At 36.0% G+C, this 16,869-nt stretch overlaps 1 protein-coding gene across 3 annotated transcripts in view; it reads right to left on the minus strand.

The window, feature by feature from the left end:
• AP3S1 (adaptor related protein complex 3 subunit sigma 1) overlaps positions 1-16,869 on the minus strand; it is a 72,178-nt gene that overhangs the window by 27,529 nt on the left and 27,780 nt on the right. For all 3 annotated transcript variants that reach the window (XR_006343984.1, XM_043920059.1, XM_043920060.1), the window contains exons 2-4: positions 16,018-16,109; positions 12,515-12,626; positions 978-1,049 (exon numbers count right to left, since the gene is read on the minus strand). Coding sequence is in view for 2 of the 3 variants with exons in the window: in XM_043920059.1 (XP_043775994.1) it covers positions 978-1,049; positions 12,515-12,626; positions 16,018-16,109 (276 nt within the window). In the remaining variant the exon portion in view is untranslated. The remainder of the gene's footprint in view (positions 1-977; positions 1,050-12,514; positions 12,627-16,017; positions 16,110-16,869) is intronic.

A 16,869-nucleotide genomic window follows, 5' to 3' on the forward strand; every position in this document is an offset into this window, starting at 1 on the left:
TAATGCATTCTTTTTGTTATGTCTTGATTGTGGTAGTGTACATAACTAAATGCATTTGCCAAAACTTAGTAAAATGTATGCTTACAGCTGCTGAATTTTAATGTTTGTGAATTACATTTCAATGAAGTTGACTTTTAAAAATCACAATTTTTTGTTAAAATTTTCATATTATTTCCCAATAATTTTATTCAATGATTTAGCCATTCAACACAATGTTACATTTTATCAACTTAACAGAGAAAAAAACCCATGTACAGCAGAAGTGGAATCTCTCATAAACCCCTACTCCGAACAGCCAGTAACACCAAAGAAGCCAGTCACTCTGCCTCGCTCTCACCCCCTTTCAACAGGTCAAGTCCTATAAGTTTTACCTTCTTTCATCTCAACTCTACCACCTTAGTTTATTTCTTCCTGGACTGCTGCAGTACACTTCTAATTGATTTCCTTGTCTTTACTCTCCCACCTACCAACCCACCATCCTTAAAGCAGAAAATTATTTTGTTTTGTCCCCCCCAAAAATGAACAAACAAAGCAACAACAATGCCAAAAAATACTTGTTTTAGCCCAAATCCATGGGAGTAAAGGTACTTTAAAATTAGGCTTCATGATCAATATCAAATCTTCCCCTCACAAAAAGCATGTATTTTATATCTCTGTCTGTAGAGTCATCCTCTCCTTTTCTGTCTGTGAAATATCTATGAACCCTTTAACCTTTTTTTCTGGGGAAAAAAAAAAAATCCAGTTTAAACGTAATTTCCTCCATTCCCATCTCATCCTCTAGATGTGAATTCCTCTAGGTCAGGGTCTGAAACTTCATCACTAAACACAGTGCCTGGCTCATAGTAAACACAACTAATGAATTGAATAAAGGATTAAAAATAGCATTATTCACTAAATTTATTTTTACTTTGACAAATACAAATTAACATTTTTCTAAGATAAAAAGCTTAGAAAATTTGATAACACAGAAGCTGTACCTTGTCTACATGGAAAATTAGATCCAGTTCACAGACGTTTTCAAAACACTTGTCTAATGTTTCCACAAATACCTAAGGAAAAGAAAAAAGGTTAAAAGCTTAAAGAACTATACAAGTTCATTCATATCTATCACCTACAAGGCAGACAATTTGTAACTGAGAACTAAAATGTCGAAATCCATTATCACATTTCTCTTTTTTAAATTGAAAACTGTATTAAGTACAAAAGGAATAATTATAGACTACTCTTCTAAACTAATTTTCAATATGGTAATAACCAAAATAAACTTCACTGAAAATTATTAAGAATCAGAAATTGTTAGCACCATTACTTACAAAACTACTGACAAACACTCAAATCAGGCTCCCTTTCTTCATCTGAGGAAAAAAGAAAACCTGTCATAAGCATCTGTCAAGCTGGACAGGCACAGTCCAAGTCTCAACCACATCTAACAGAGCCAGGAGTTTTTAATTAGCAAAGCAGGATACAAGATCACTAAAATTCAAACTCATGGAAAGAGCACAGGCTTTTAGAATCACACTGACCTGGACTCAAACTCTGGCTAGAATTCCTTGTATGACCTTGTATGGGAAAAGGTTAACCCAGTAAGCCTGGCTTGTTCAACCCTACCCATTCCCCAAAATGGTCTGCTTACAGACTAGTCTCCGACTAGTTCCTGGGAACCCAGCCCTTGGAAAGTTCTGTCTGATAAGAGTGTTTCTGCATGCCTGAGAACCTAGACCACACCGTACCAGCGTGACAAGACAGTTTATGCTGACAATGTGATTTACGATGAACACACTTTTTCCTCTCAGGTTCTGAAGCTTAAGTAGTTCAGTCACATAGGTATCACATGCCTATGTGACTGACCCCTAATAAAGCACCTAACACTGCCCAAAACACATCTACTAACCAAAGTCACTACTATTTATCTGGTTGTTTAACATATATGATGATTACAAGTTAAAACAAAAATAGAAAATTCTAATTCTGCTAATAAACACTGATATAAAAGCAAGGAAATTATGTGGTTGCCAAAACTTTGGAATTTCCTTATTAACTTAGAAAAAAGGTTGTCAATATTTAAACCAGATTAATACCACCTATGAAAAATGTAAATACTTTTTTTAAAAAGTGCCTTGCAGCAAAATATCATTATAACTACATGCTCTTAACTTAGGAAAAGAATTTTTAAGATTTAAGGCATACAAATGCTTAGTTGAAAACTTAAAAACCTGCTTCAAAAAACTCTTAACTTTCAAGTTAGCAAGAATTACTTATAATTAGAATCGAAAGCCCCAAGGCAGATACATACTGCCAATCTGTTACATGAACAAGGTCAATACAAAACTAATAATCTACAAATTGAAATTAAGAAATTAAAAAAAAAAACAAATTAATGGGCTATGAACAAGGTCAATACAAAACTAATAATCTACAAATTGAAATTAAGAAATTAAAAAAAAAACAAATTAATGGGCTTTGGGGAGTCTAGTCAGAACAGTCAAAAAATAATACAGTTGTTGCTGCATTGTATTTCACAAAGAGAAAGATAAAAAGTAAAAAACCAGAACTGGCATGGTAAATGGCACCCTCTTGTGTTTCATTTTTAATGATAAAAGTTTAAAGTCAATCTCAAGGTAACTGTTATCTTCTAAGTAGCTACTCATTAATCTCTGGCCTTAGAAATTCAAAGGCTGGTGGGAGAAAAATTACTTTTAATTTACTACAAATAATTTTTTAGGTCTTCCCACATTTTAATACTTATACAGCTTTCTAAAAATAAACATAAAGATATTCAGAAAAATGCCACATTCACATATAAACTGAGTCTCCCTTACTAGTGCCCTTCTAACAACAGAACTTCCTTGCATCTCCTCTCTCTTTAATTACAAACTTATATGCCTGTGTCTGTACTTCTTGGGCTCTAAAACCACACCAGATGTTGACTGTAGCCATGAAATCAGAAGATATTTGCTTCTTGGCAGGAAAGCTATGACAAACCTAGACAGTGTCCTGAAAGCAGAGATGTTACTCTGCAGACAAAGGTCTGTACAGTCAAGGCTATGGTTTTCCCAATAATCACAAACAATTGTTAACAGCTGGATGGTAAAGAAGACAGAGCGCCAAAGAAACGATGCCTTCAAATTATGGTTCTGGAGAAGACTCCTGAGAGTCCCATGGACAGCAAGGAGATCAAACCAGTCAAGCTTAAGGGAAATCAACACTGATTATTCATTGGAAGGACTGGTACTGAAGCTGAAGCTCCAGTATTTTGGTCATCTGATGCAAACTGTTGACTCATTGGAAAAGTCCCTGATGCTGGGAAAGATTGAGGACAGAAGGAGAAGAGAGTGTCATAGGATGAGACAGCTGGATGGCATCACCGATGCAGTGGATATGAACTTGGGCAAATTTAGGAAGATGGTGAGGGACAGAGAGGCCTGGCATGCCACAGTCCATGGGGTTCAGGTGACTGAACAACAACAACAATAATGCCTGGGTCACAAAGGGTAGCGGGAATCTATCACAAGCTTAGTACCTAAGAGTACTTGCTGCTGCTGCTGCTAAGTCGCTTCAGTCGTGTCCGACTCTGTGACCCCATAGATGGCAGCCCACCAGGCTCCCCCGTCCCTGGGATTCTCCAGGCAAGAACACTGGAGTGGGTTGCCATTTCCTTCTCCAATGCGTGCAAGTGAAAAGTGAAAGCGAAGTCTCTCAGTCGTGTCGGACTCGTCGCGACCCCATGGACTGCAGCCTACCAGGCTCCTCCGTCCATGGGATTTTCCAGGCAAGAGTACTGGAGTGGGGTGCCATTGCCTTTTCCATAAGAGTACTTAGTATGCTACTAAAATTACAGCTTAGACTCTAACAATGGAAACTAGGGCAAGTTATCTAACTCCAGCCTCATTTGGGCATAACAATGGTGTATGCCACAGAGTTGTTTTAATGATTAAAAGAATAAATATAAAGGGCTTAGAACAGTATCTCACCAAAAAAAGTATTTCAATATATGTTAGCAAGGATTAAAATATAATATACAGATGCAGAAATAAAAATGTGCACTAGATAAAATAAATGTCATAAAAATTTCCTTAAGCAGTATCACTGACTTTGCAGGCCCTCCTTTAGATTATCTAGGTAAAAATATAAAGGATTTCTAGGCTTACGGACTTCTGCTAAATTTCAGGAGGAACCAATCCTACTGTTTCTAATCTATAATATTAAATATAACACATAAGTGTTAAACTGACATGTTATAAGACAAGAAGTGTCTTAAACCCAAGAAAAGAGGACATAAATATAAAAATATGCCAAGATCAAAAAAATAATAATTTTGTTCAGTCAGCAGCGAGATGTTCTATAGAAACATTGGCTTAGCTCAAATAAAGAATCAAAAAACATCAATAAAAACGTACTAACAAAGCTAGGGAAGACAGACTGAACTTAAAATCCGACCAATTACCCTTGAAGAACAACTATGAATACAGTTGCACATAAGATCCAGACTATAGAAAGTATGATGTTTAAGGTACATAAATAGCTCTTGAGTCATTATATGACTGGATTCTGGACTGGATTTCCATTAAACCTGACCTAGATACTAACATGCCAATGATTACAGATATTTTTTCTATCAGTAAAAATGAGACATTTATTGTGCATTTACCATGTAGCAGTTAATTGAGACAAATTAAACTCTTGACTTCAATATGAAAAAACTGAGTTGATGAACGGACTGTTTTCTGTATTCATGTCATAATGATTAAGAATTCTTAACTCAGTGACTCTTACTGTGTGATTAATTTCTATTTTTTAAAATAAAAATGAAAAAAATTTAAAAGCTAACAATGATAATGGCACACAGTGGTAAAGAATCCACCTGCAATTCAGGAAGTGGAGGAGACAAAACGCGGGTTTGACCCTGGGTCGGGAAGATCTGCTGGAGGAGGAAACAGCAGCCCACTCCAGTATTCCTGCCCTGGAGAGTCCCATGGACAGAGAAGCCTGGCGGGCTACAGCCCATGGAGTCTCAAAGAGTCGCACATGACTGGTATTTTTTAAATATGTATTTACTTATTTACTTATTTGGCTGAGTCCAGACTTAGTTGTGGCACACAGGCCTTGCTGTCTCGCAGCATGTAGGATCTTTTCAGTTCCCTGACCAGGTATCAAACTGGTAACCCCTGCACTGGAAGGCAAATTCTTAACCACCAGACCACCAGGGAAGTCCCTACAATTGGTATTTTGAGCACTGACTTAAAACGAATAAAATTCTTAGCTTTTCCTTACAGAATATCAACTAATAAATATAAAAATCATGAAAAAAATCACCATTTGGCAAACACCACAATAATTCAGGCAGGAATCATCAAAAGATGCTAAAAACTAATGTCCAAATTATGATTAGAAAAAATATTATTTATATACTATCAAAATTATTCTCCATAAGATACTTCTAAGCACAAAGGGGCAAGAGAAGTTTAAGGAGGTAAACCTGGCAGGCACTTTATCATAATTAATGGGACAAAATGACATCATGCATATCCTGATATGATGCATTTGAGAAGGACACAACATTACTTGTGATATTCAAAAATATATAACCCAAATTTAACCATTAAGAAACATCAACTCCAAACTGAGGAATACTCTGTGCAATAACTGGCTAGTATTCTCCAAAGGATCAAGGTACAAAAGACATGAAATGAATGGAAGACAAAGGTGAAGAACTATTACAGAGTGAAGGAGACTTAGAAGACAGAAAAACTAACACAATATATGACCTTAACTGTACACTTAACAAGAAAAATTATATGACTGGCACAACTGGCAAATTTTGAATACACTCTGCAGATAACAGTATTCTATAAATGTAAATTCCCTGATTTTAATTACCTACTTGAAGTTATGGAAGATGTTAAATTTCAGGAGTTTGGATGAAGATATGGTGTTGAAAATTCTTTGTATTGTATTAGTATTTACCACTCTTTTAAGCTTAAAATAATTTCAACATGAAGTTTTTTTTAATTTTAAAGAAAAAATTTTTGAAAAACCAAGTTGAAAAGGTACTCTTCTCCTGTATATCCAGTCCCCCCTGAAATCTACTATTCTATGCTGACAAATAAAGAAATCACATTATTTCAAAGAAAAATACTAACATAAGCTGAGTTTTTCTCTCTCAATCCTACTGTGAAGGGGAAAAAAATAAATTTTAACTTCTAGCTCTAAAATTCTGACTTTACATACTTGAGTTCTTCACCACTATAAAGTAATAACAATGTGTCTGCTACATTCCGGGCCCTGGGCTGACTACTTTATACACGCTAGCTCCAATTCTTATCACAATGCTGGCAAGGCAGGTATGGATATTGGCATTAGAGACAAGAAAATTGGGGGCGGATAAGACTAAGTAATTTACTCAAAGTTACAGAACTGTTAGATGACATAACCAATACTTAAGCCCATACCATCGAACTCCAAACACCAACTTGACACTATAATGCCTCCCAAGGGGACTGCTGAGGTCAATAAAACATGTAAATTAGAATAGGGAAAGGGAAAGTGAAGTCACTCAGTCATGTCCAACTCTTTGCAACCCCATGGACTGTAGCCTGTCATGCTCCTCTGTCCAAGGGCTTTTCCAGGCAAGGGTACTGGAGTGGGTTGCCATTTCCTTCTCCATAGAGTAGGGAGTATCATCAAATTTGACACCTGGATTTATCATGAAGCAGCAGCAATGGAAATAACTGAAAAGTTCATTACTTCAATTATTATAAATTAGAATTTTCAACAATGAAAATAAAATAGGAAAAGGATCTTAGGAATGCTGAATCACCCTAACAGTGTCGATTCAAACTGTCTACAGAACTATTTCTTGGTTTCCTACATACATAAAAAACAAGTCTTATTAAAAACAGGAATTTCTAATACTCTGGTAACACAGTCTGGTGGAACAAGTAGAATTTTCCTAAAATGATCCTGGGCGTTCACTGTGGAATGCCCAGAAAAGAAACAAATCGCACCACGGTTCCCTCTTTCTCCAGCAGGAGGAACTGCACCAGAATTCCTCTCTCTCTGGAACCAGGGGTTTATCCTTCTCAGTCCCTAACAGGGAAGCTGCAACTTCCCACAGTCCTCAAGAGCTGGTCGGTTAGGTTTCCCAGACAGTTCTTAAAAGCAGGTGGCACCTCAACACATACAGCTCAAAGCTTAAGTAATGTGTATGCCACCCTACGGATTAGGGTGCTTTCAATGACGCTGACCTTTGTCATGAAAGAACAACGATGTGGCGGAAGGTGTGAGCCCTCCGTTGGCACACTCTTCCATGTGTAGTAGTATCTACCTCAGCACAGCTTCCTACACGATAGTGCAAAGACCGGAGAATCTTTAGCTGAGTGTTCTTGGCTTATAAGTTTCTTCAATTACGCCTATCCCTACCACATAACTCTATCACAATGCAGAACTCCTCCTAAGAATTCATCTAAGACCATATAGGATAAAAAGAAGCCCAAATTCATGTAATAATGAAAAAAAAAGAATCAGACGACTTCTTTACCCAATTCAGTTTGTGTGCTAATGAAATAAAACTTTATACACTATCCTCATAAATATATCGGAGAAGGCAATGGCACCCCACTCCAGTACTCTTGCCTGGAAAATCCCATGGACGGAGGAGCCTGGTAGGCTGCAGTCCATGGGTTCGCTAAGAGCCGGACACGACTGAGAGACTTCACTTTCACTTTCATAAATATATGCTTTAATGATAATGTCAGCTAAAAAAATTGACTGCTATAAGTCAGTCATTTAGCAACAGGCTTCACATACACTATATATTTTTTAATGCTTTCACCTATTCTATGAGTTATTATTATTATTACCCCCATTTTGCAGACAAGGAAAATCAGGGTTAAAGAGCTTAAATAACTTGCCCAAAGTACAAGCAGGGCCTGAATGGTTTTAATCACTACCAGTGTGCTTTAATTTACTGATATTTCTAACAACTCATCAGGCCTATAGGTAGTATTCTGAAATAGGCATACTTTACAACTGAAAAAAATTCAACGTCTGCAAGCATTAAATGACTTGCTCACTATTACATTAAATTAACATTAATAGCAATAAGTAAAATAACTTCACAAAAGTCAGTGTAACAGTCAGTACTACAGAACTGACAGATGCTATATATATAAGAACTTTAGTTTATATACATATTCTAACACCAAGATCAAAACATATCTTTCTAAATCTAGAGAGAAGTTTAGCAGCTTCTTCTCCATTTCTTCCTAACTATAACTGAACAAGACTGACAACTGAATAACTGCTACATGTGACATCATGTATTAGAGAACTGTTACAAAATTTGGAATTACTGAGTAAACTTTTATGCCTCCATTATCAGCGTGGCATACTAAATTAACTGAGGACACACTGCTTATAAATAACTCAAACAACCAACATGAATATTTAATGAAGTCTTATTCTCACTCTGTGTAAATATTTCAACACTTCCAATGAAGATATGCTACAACAGAAAGGACTTCAAAAAGGCTAGCTTACAACTCTGAAACTGGATTATATTGCAGTCAATATCACACTAAAATAGCACACACAAGAAAGGAAAAAAGGCCACCTTTCCCCCCTGACTAACAAAGAATTAAAAGAAAATAGAGGCTGATTATTCAACTTGGTGGCATGCTGGTATAAATCTCACATGGAAGGTACTAGCAAGTCCTTCTTTCAGATTTTATATAAGATCAAAAGTCAAATCTGACATGATACACTGGTATCTTAGAAACACAAAATCTTTGCATAAAAGTACTAATATAAGTGCCCAATGATCATTTGAATTGTGTCATTTTTAATATTAAAAAAACCACAATCAAAACATGTATTTAGTCATCACATACTGATGTTGATTAAGTTTACTTGACCCATTCTCTAACGAAAATATAAAACCAAGAGGTTTTGATCTAAACTCTGTTGATTTATATAATTTTCCACCTTTACTTGTATTACACTTGCCTTTCTCAAAACTAGAGGATGAACAAGGCCAGAAAATCAGTTCTAAATAAGCTCCAAAAAGCTGTTTGTTTCATGAGACAGAAGCAGAGACAATAAGCTACTCCCTTCCATTTTGTTCACTCAACCAATTTTTTAAAAATGACTGCCTTGTGCGTACTCAGCACTCCCTCTTCTTCAAAGACCTGTAAAAACCACAGGGGAAAGACAGTAACTACAGAACTTCCAACATGTTCAAGGGAGCGAGAGAACCCATCTCTGTAAGGCAAATTACAGAGAGCTTCTTTTTTTGTGACACAATAGATCACCATGCAATAACTCAATAGGATCTTCTTATAAAAACAGCTCAAGTCTACACTAGAAATGGAAAGACAACATAATTCTCCTGAAATTCTTTTCTCTGTATTTTATTTAGGAACAAGATATATTACCAACATTTCAAATAGTCATAGCTAAACAGTTTTGCAAAACATAAGACATAGTTTCCACTTTTCATATATAGATGATAGACTTCAGATATGACAGAGGATATTGGTTTTTAATTCCCATCTGAGCTGTAACAACCATGCCGTCATATCCATTAAGATCAGCAATAATATCAAAATAGTAATCAATGATGGGCGAACAACACAGGTAGGAAGATCAGCAAGTACAAAGGTTGTAGATAAAAGCATACCTGGTGGATCTGAGGAACACAGAGGCCAGGGTGGGTGAAGCAAAGGGGAAAACACTAGAAAATGGAGGTAAGTAATAAGGCTTGGGGAGGAGAGTAAGATTATGTGACTCACGGGTCATTTATAAGGAATTTGGCTTTTGCTGTGAGAGGCTGAAGCCATTGGAGAATTCAATATGGAAGAGTGTAAAACACAACATATTTGAACAGTATCACTCTGGCTGTTCTAAGAAAAGACAAAAAGGAAAAGACAGTGGAAGCAGGAAGCCCAGTCGGAAAACTACTGAAATAACCGAAGCAAGAGCTGATGGTGGCATGGACCATGTGGAGGCAGTGCAGAGCGTACTAAGTGGATTCTGCATACTCAGCAGAGTTTTTGCCAAAGAAGACTTGAGAGAGATCAAGAAACTAAAATGAAGCAACTAATAGTAGGATTCAAACCAGACAAGTAAGGTGTCCTAGAAGCCAAGTGAAGAAGGTATTTCATGAAGAAGAGAGAGCTAAATAATCTTGATCAAGCAAAGGAGGGCTGAGAAGCACCTTTAGATTTAGCAAGAGTGGAGCTGAAAATCCTGATTGGAATGTGTTCAAGAAAGAATGGGAGAAGGAAAATTTAAGACACTGCATATAGAAAACATTTTTAAAGTGTTTTGCTATAAGGAGAGGGAAAGAAATAAGGTAGTGGCTAGAAAGGAAGGAGGGACAGGATTTTTAAGATAGAAGAACATATCAACATATTACAGACTAGTGGGAATAATCTTGAAGAGAAGAAAAAATGATACAGAGGAGAGAGAAGTGCTAGAGCAATGAGGAGGAAGCAGACTAGTGTGTAAGTGGGGGGCTGGCCTTAGCTAGAAGCAGAGTTCACTCATTTCTTACAGAAAAGGACAGAGTACAAGGACACAGATACAGAGTCTGTGGAAGTTCCCTTCTGATTGCTTCTGACTGCCTAACAAACCAGGAAGCTATACGCTGGAGAAGTGCTAGAGGTTTGAGAAAGGAGGAGAATGTATCAGCCATTGTCGAGGAGTGTGGGAGAGTGAAATGACCGGGGAAATATAATGTGATTACTGGGCAACATTAAGGACTCACTGAGGTCTGGGACCGTGAATTTAAAGTGAGGACAGCATGTATGGTTATCTTTTTTTTCTCAGATATGTGGGTATAGGCGAAAGGCTGAGTATATGCAAGCCTATGACTATCATGATTGACCATGGAATTTAAGCTGGGCAAGGAAAGTAAGACATCAGGAGGATCAGGGACAGTGAGATTTAAAAGATGGAAGATCCCAAAGATCCACTGAAAAGACAAAAAACATAGGAAGAGGATACTGGATTCTAGATATATCTATTTTTCTAAAACTGCCATTTATTTATTAATAAACACTGAATAGTTTAGAATATATAACCATAGCTAGAAAACTGAAAACTGTCAATAAACGTTTTTATCCTAAAAAAAAAAACAACCAAAGAAAAGGACTGAGGGTCCCAACAGGCTCCAAGAACCGCTGGAGTAATAGAAACTGTGATATGAAAAGGTAAGAGATGGTAGCAGAGAGTGGAAACTGCGAGGGACCGAAGTCTGGATAAACACAAGGTCTAGAAGTGAGCAGTGAAGTGGGATAACGGGCAAAATTCACTGGAGAAGAGGAATTTCAGTCTGAAGATACCAGTGTACTGAATGAATTACCCACATGAATGTTGAAATAACCAAGAATTATAACAAGTAGTACCGGAGTGAATGTCATGGAACTAAGAACTAGTGTCTGTTGGAGACAATCCTCCATGAGTCTTGCATTCCTCTACATCATGTGAACAGAGGTACTAACTACCTTTATTGAGGATAAACTTTCCAAGCAAACCTGTATAGCCAACAGCCTTAGAAAATAGACAGAGTTTCCCTCCAAAGCAAAGGGTACGTTTCCTTTGCTTGGAAGACATTCTCTTCCTCCATGACATGGGCAGACATGCTTAGTGCATGTTATGAAAAGACACCTTATTGAGTCACACTTTAGGAACTGCGACTTGAGTAACCAGTGTAAGCAAATGCTGTCGCTCTGGCTACTGCTTTTGCTGTTAATAATAAAGTCCTTTGTTTCTGCACCAGAAACACCACCCTCCTCACTCCATCTTTTGTTAGCATCCATGAAACCGGGGTAGTTTTAGCTTGCAGGTAGAATAAAATCTCAGACCACTAAAAATTTTTGACAAAACCTCCCATGAATAGGGAGTGGGAGTGAGAGGTTACTGCAATGGGTAGAAAGTGGTACAGTTTGAGAACATGAGATAAAGTCTGAAGATGTTTCAGAAGAGAAAAGGGTCTAGACAAAGTAATGAAAAGCAAAGAGAACACCCTTCAGGCTCAATGAAGTGAAGAAAGGAGGAGAGAAAACTACTGTTTGAGAAGGTGGCAGGTATCATCATCAGGGAAGCCAGATTTAGATGACAGCAAAAAGATGAAGGCAATATTAATAGAAGAGGCTGAAGGACTTTGCTGATACCTGACCGTGAGTTTACAGGGACACTAAGGCAGACTTGCAGGAGACAGGAAGGGGCAGGTTTGGGGTTAGATCTGGATACATGTGGTGAAGGGCTTCCTCTGGTGACTTATGTGAGCAGGAAAAGGGGCACGAGGACGTCAGCTGTCGTCAGCTCCATCAGATTAAACCAGTCTGTGCTTCTACATCCCTCACCCCTCTTTCACCCACCCAACATCTACTACGGAATACTTTATTTCTTACCAAACAAAACATCATTTTAGAAAATTTAGAACATTGAAGTTTTAAAAAACAAAAATGCCAAAGTTGTTGTTTAAGACAGTAACAGGCAAGTGTTAACTTACTTGAATTAGATCTAAAATGCCAAGTTCACTTTCTGAAGAATCCACACAGAAGACAAAATATAATGTTGCATAATGTCTATAAATCAGTTTGTTGTCAGATCCTCCGATTAATCTAAATGACAAAACAAAACAATTGGAATGTTATAGAAACTGAAAAACATTTTCATTAACTCAAGCAAACTGATAATTTTTTTTAAAAACTTTCTATAAAATGAAAGGTAGCAATGACACAGCATTCAAGTGAACTAGATGGCTGTTATCTTCAGAGAACTCAAGTAAAGATGCCAGTGCTTAATCTTAGTTCATTCATTCAATTATTTACTGAGTACTTGCTATGTGTCAGACACTGAGAGTGGGTAAGCAGCAATGAACAAATAAGAAAAAATGGAACTACATAACTGGAAGGAACTACTTAGAGAATCAAAATAGGACAATGCCACACCCATAGATTTGCTACTTTCGATTGGGAGTTAAAAGAGTTGATGTTTAGGCTGAGATTTAATGATAAGAAAAATTTTGAGATGAGCATTTCAGACACAGGTAAACTAATAAAAAAGCAAATTCATCAAGAATGAAATATCTATGTTCAAGAAAGAAAAAGAAAGCTTCAATCAATGAAAGATAAGTACATGATTAGGCCAGAGACGTAAGCAGAAATGAGTCCACAGGGCATTTTTAAGTGCTTATTAGATTTAATCCCATAGGTCACAGTAAGTTACATAGCCTGAGACTGATTATCAACTAGGGAAAAAAAAAAAGAAGGACATTTCTTCTTCAGTTTTGGACAGACTTACTATCAAATTCTTCTACAAAAGCACATTTTGTTTTGGAGTAGAAGAGCAAGAAAACTGAGCTAAGAGATACTCAATTCTTTTGCCAAATACTTTTTTTTTTACTGATTGGTGTTTTAGAATTTTAAAAATAATAATTCGGGAATCATTATAAACACCTTTTATTTTTCTAAATATAGTTTAGCTATTCCATAGTTAAGTTTACAAAAATCAAAGCTAAACAAAAAGAGAGCTAACTGAACATCCAAACATGACACAGGAAAATAACAACTATTTCTTTTTCTTTGGCCTCACTTTGAGGCTTGCGGGATCTCAGTTCCCCAACCAGGGATCAAACCCATGCCCCCTGCACAGAGTCTTAACCTGTGGTCCTCCAGGGAAGTCCCTATTTCTTACTCAGTAAAAGTAATACTAAATCCACAAGTTTGTAGAAACAACTTCCTTAAGTATACACTCATTCATTACTTAACATCCTTTTACACCAAAAATGAAAATTATCTTGGACAAGAATTAAAACTCCTACTATCTAGAAAAGATATGCCATTTAAAAATATGTACAAGCACTTCAAAGAGTCCCTGAGTTGTATTTATTTATACACTATCCTTGCACCTGACCCTTGAAAGGGACAGAGAGAGCACAAACAGCAGGCTTCATCCTGAATCTGCAATTTAGTCATTTATCTTAAATTTTTGTTTGGTTCTGCTGTAAAAGAAGACCAAATATTTAAAAACTATAAGTTTTAAAATGGCAATTAAAATTATTGAAGGGAAATAAAAATATTAATATAAATACATTTTATTATAATTTTGCTACATAGTACAATACCGATTCAAATTCTTGTACAGAATGTAACACACAATATAAAAACCACAGAATTCTAGAAATCCTTAGTCCAAATATCTCATTTAACATAAAAGGGGAAAACTGAGATACAAAGAATTTTAGTGACCTATCCAAGAAAACCAGCTTGTTAGTAACAACACTAGGATTAAACCAGATGTGTAGCCCCATTTCTGATGCAATATTTGCTTTCTACTTTTTATAAGGTTGAAAAGAATAATCACAAATTCAAGTCATACTTTCTGGTTCAAACACTGCCCTGGTTAGATCAACCAAGTTCTTGCACATGTACCACATGCAGTACACTGTGCTGGGTGATAAACTTCCCATGAGATTAGAAGATCAAGAGACTGAAATAAAGGGAAATGACGGCACTGGCAAACACAAGTCAACCACAGAAGTTTAAGTGAGATAAGTGAGGCCCAATTAAAATACAAAACCAGAAAGCAGGTACATCTATCAACTATGAAATTGGAGGCCTCGAGTTAACAGCAAAATTTACAAATCATAGGTGTGTATTTGCAAATTTAAGTGCAACATGATATAACCTTTTAAGAAATGCAAGTAAACTTTCTACATGATAAAAAGTAATTTATGGTCAGGCATGATTGAATTCTCTATTGTGAGTTATTCTTTATAATATACATCATCTACCTTAGAAATACAGAAAACTGTAGGTTTCTCTAACTAATTTCTAATTATTTGCAGTGAAGTTCAGTTAAAGTTGAGTTTTTTGAATTGTCAGTGAGGAAATATCCTGTTAAGAAATTAAACATATAAGCATGGAAGGGAACATCTACGAAACCATTTGGGAACAAACTGTTTTCATGAAACCCATTAATTTAAATTTATAATAGTTGGCAAGCTAATTATATGCAATTTTTATTTATTCATTTTAAAAACAGAAAAGTCTGTTCTCTGAATTTGAACTTATTTTATCTAGACACACACATATATAATATCTGAAAAGCAGACTTCAGAATTGTCAATAATATAAAATAAAAGATGCTATCTAAATTTTTATGAAAGCAGGTTCATTCACCCTAAGGAGTACTCTGTAGTCATTAAAAAGAATGAGATTGCTCTAGATGGGTTTATATGCAAAGCTTTTCAAAATATAAGTGCAAACAAGCAACATGGTAAGCAAAATACATGTGTGATCCCCTAAGTAAAACTTTTTAACATTATATTTTTATGTGCTGTGTTGAGTCGCTCAGTAGTGTCCAACTCTTTGTGACCCCGTGGATTGTAGCCTGTCAGGTTCCTATGTCCATAGGGATTCTCCAGGCAAGAATACTGGAGTGGGTTGCCATTCCCTCCTCCAGGGGATCTTCCCGGCCCAGAGATTGAACCCACGTCACTCACATTGCAGGTGGATTCTTTACCGTCTGAGCCACCAGGGAAGCCCAAGAATACTGGAGTGGGTAGCCTTTCCCTTCTCCAGGGGATCTTTCCGACCCAGGAATTCAACTGGGGTCTTCTGCATTGCAGGCAGATTCTTTACCAGCTGAACTACCAGGGAAGCCTTACATTTTTATATGTTAGTGCAAAACTAATTTTCTAGACGGATACACAAGAAACTGGGAAGAAGGACTGAAGTTGGAGGAGGAAGACTTGGTTTACGTTTTATATTTCTGTTTGAATTTTTGCCATATGAATGTATTACCTCTATATAAAATGCCTTTATAAAAATTTTAAAAGAAAAAGATTAAGTATCTAAAAATTATGTTAGATTTATAGCTAATATAAGATGCAATTAATTCCCCTGACCCAATTAATCAAATCAGGAAATTTTACAATAAAATCATTAAACAGTGATACTCTACTTATACAGTCAAAGATTAGAAATGTCCATGAAATGCTTTACTTACAATCCTCCTTCTAGGAAATTACAAACATTTTCATCTCTCTTAGATACCAAATGGAATGTCTCCCTGATGATTTGCTGTTGTGTATCTTCACTCTGAGAAAGAATAATTCATATACATTAGAGTCCAATTTCTAGGTTTAACAGTTTTATAAGAATTTGAAAATAAAAGACAGTAATCTGTCTGGGAAATTCATATAAGAGTATAGTCATTGGAGAACTAACCTATTATATCTTAATAGAAACAAAACCCAACATATTAAAATTAAAAACAAAAAGCAAAAACATAACAAAAAATCAGCATTTAATATTTTCTAGTATAATAAAACTTATTTCTCAGCTTCAAAAACCAACAAGAAAAATATCAGACACATGAATTATAGACACTGGCAAAAGGGAAACTAGATATCAACTAGTCAAAGTACACTGTACAAATGGGTAAACTGAAACAAAGAGATAAGTGTTATAAACAATTCATGGAACTAATCTATATTTTAATAGAAGAAAGAACAGAAGTTTGGTGCTCTCAATTAAGTAAGTTTAAGTGCAAACTGAGGTAAGAGTTTATCCAGCTTACTTATCTTTATGTAAGCACAGCTTAAAACCAAGAATTGACTCAATAAATATTTATTAAATTCACCAAGCAATTCATAGCAAAGTAAAAAAAGAATCAGCTTCTCAAACACTGCAATATAAAACTGGGTAAAATCATGAACAAGAAATTTTCCAGGAAAGACTATATGATGGTCCATAAACAAATGAAAAGATGCTAAACCTCATTAGTTATGAAGTGAAATACAAATTAAAGTAACAATGAAATAATTCAACATGTACCATATGAGCAAAAATATAAAAG

The sequence above is a fragment of the Cervus elaphus genome, chromosome 12 (assembly GCF_910594005.1).
Source record: "Cervus elaphus chromosome 12, mCerEla1.1, whole genome shotgun sequence".
NCBI lineage: Eukaryota > Metazoa > Chordata > Mammalia > Artiodactyla > Cervidae > Cervus > Cervus elaphus.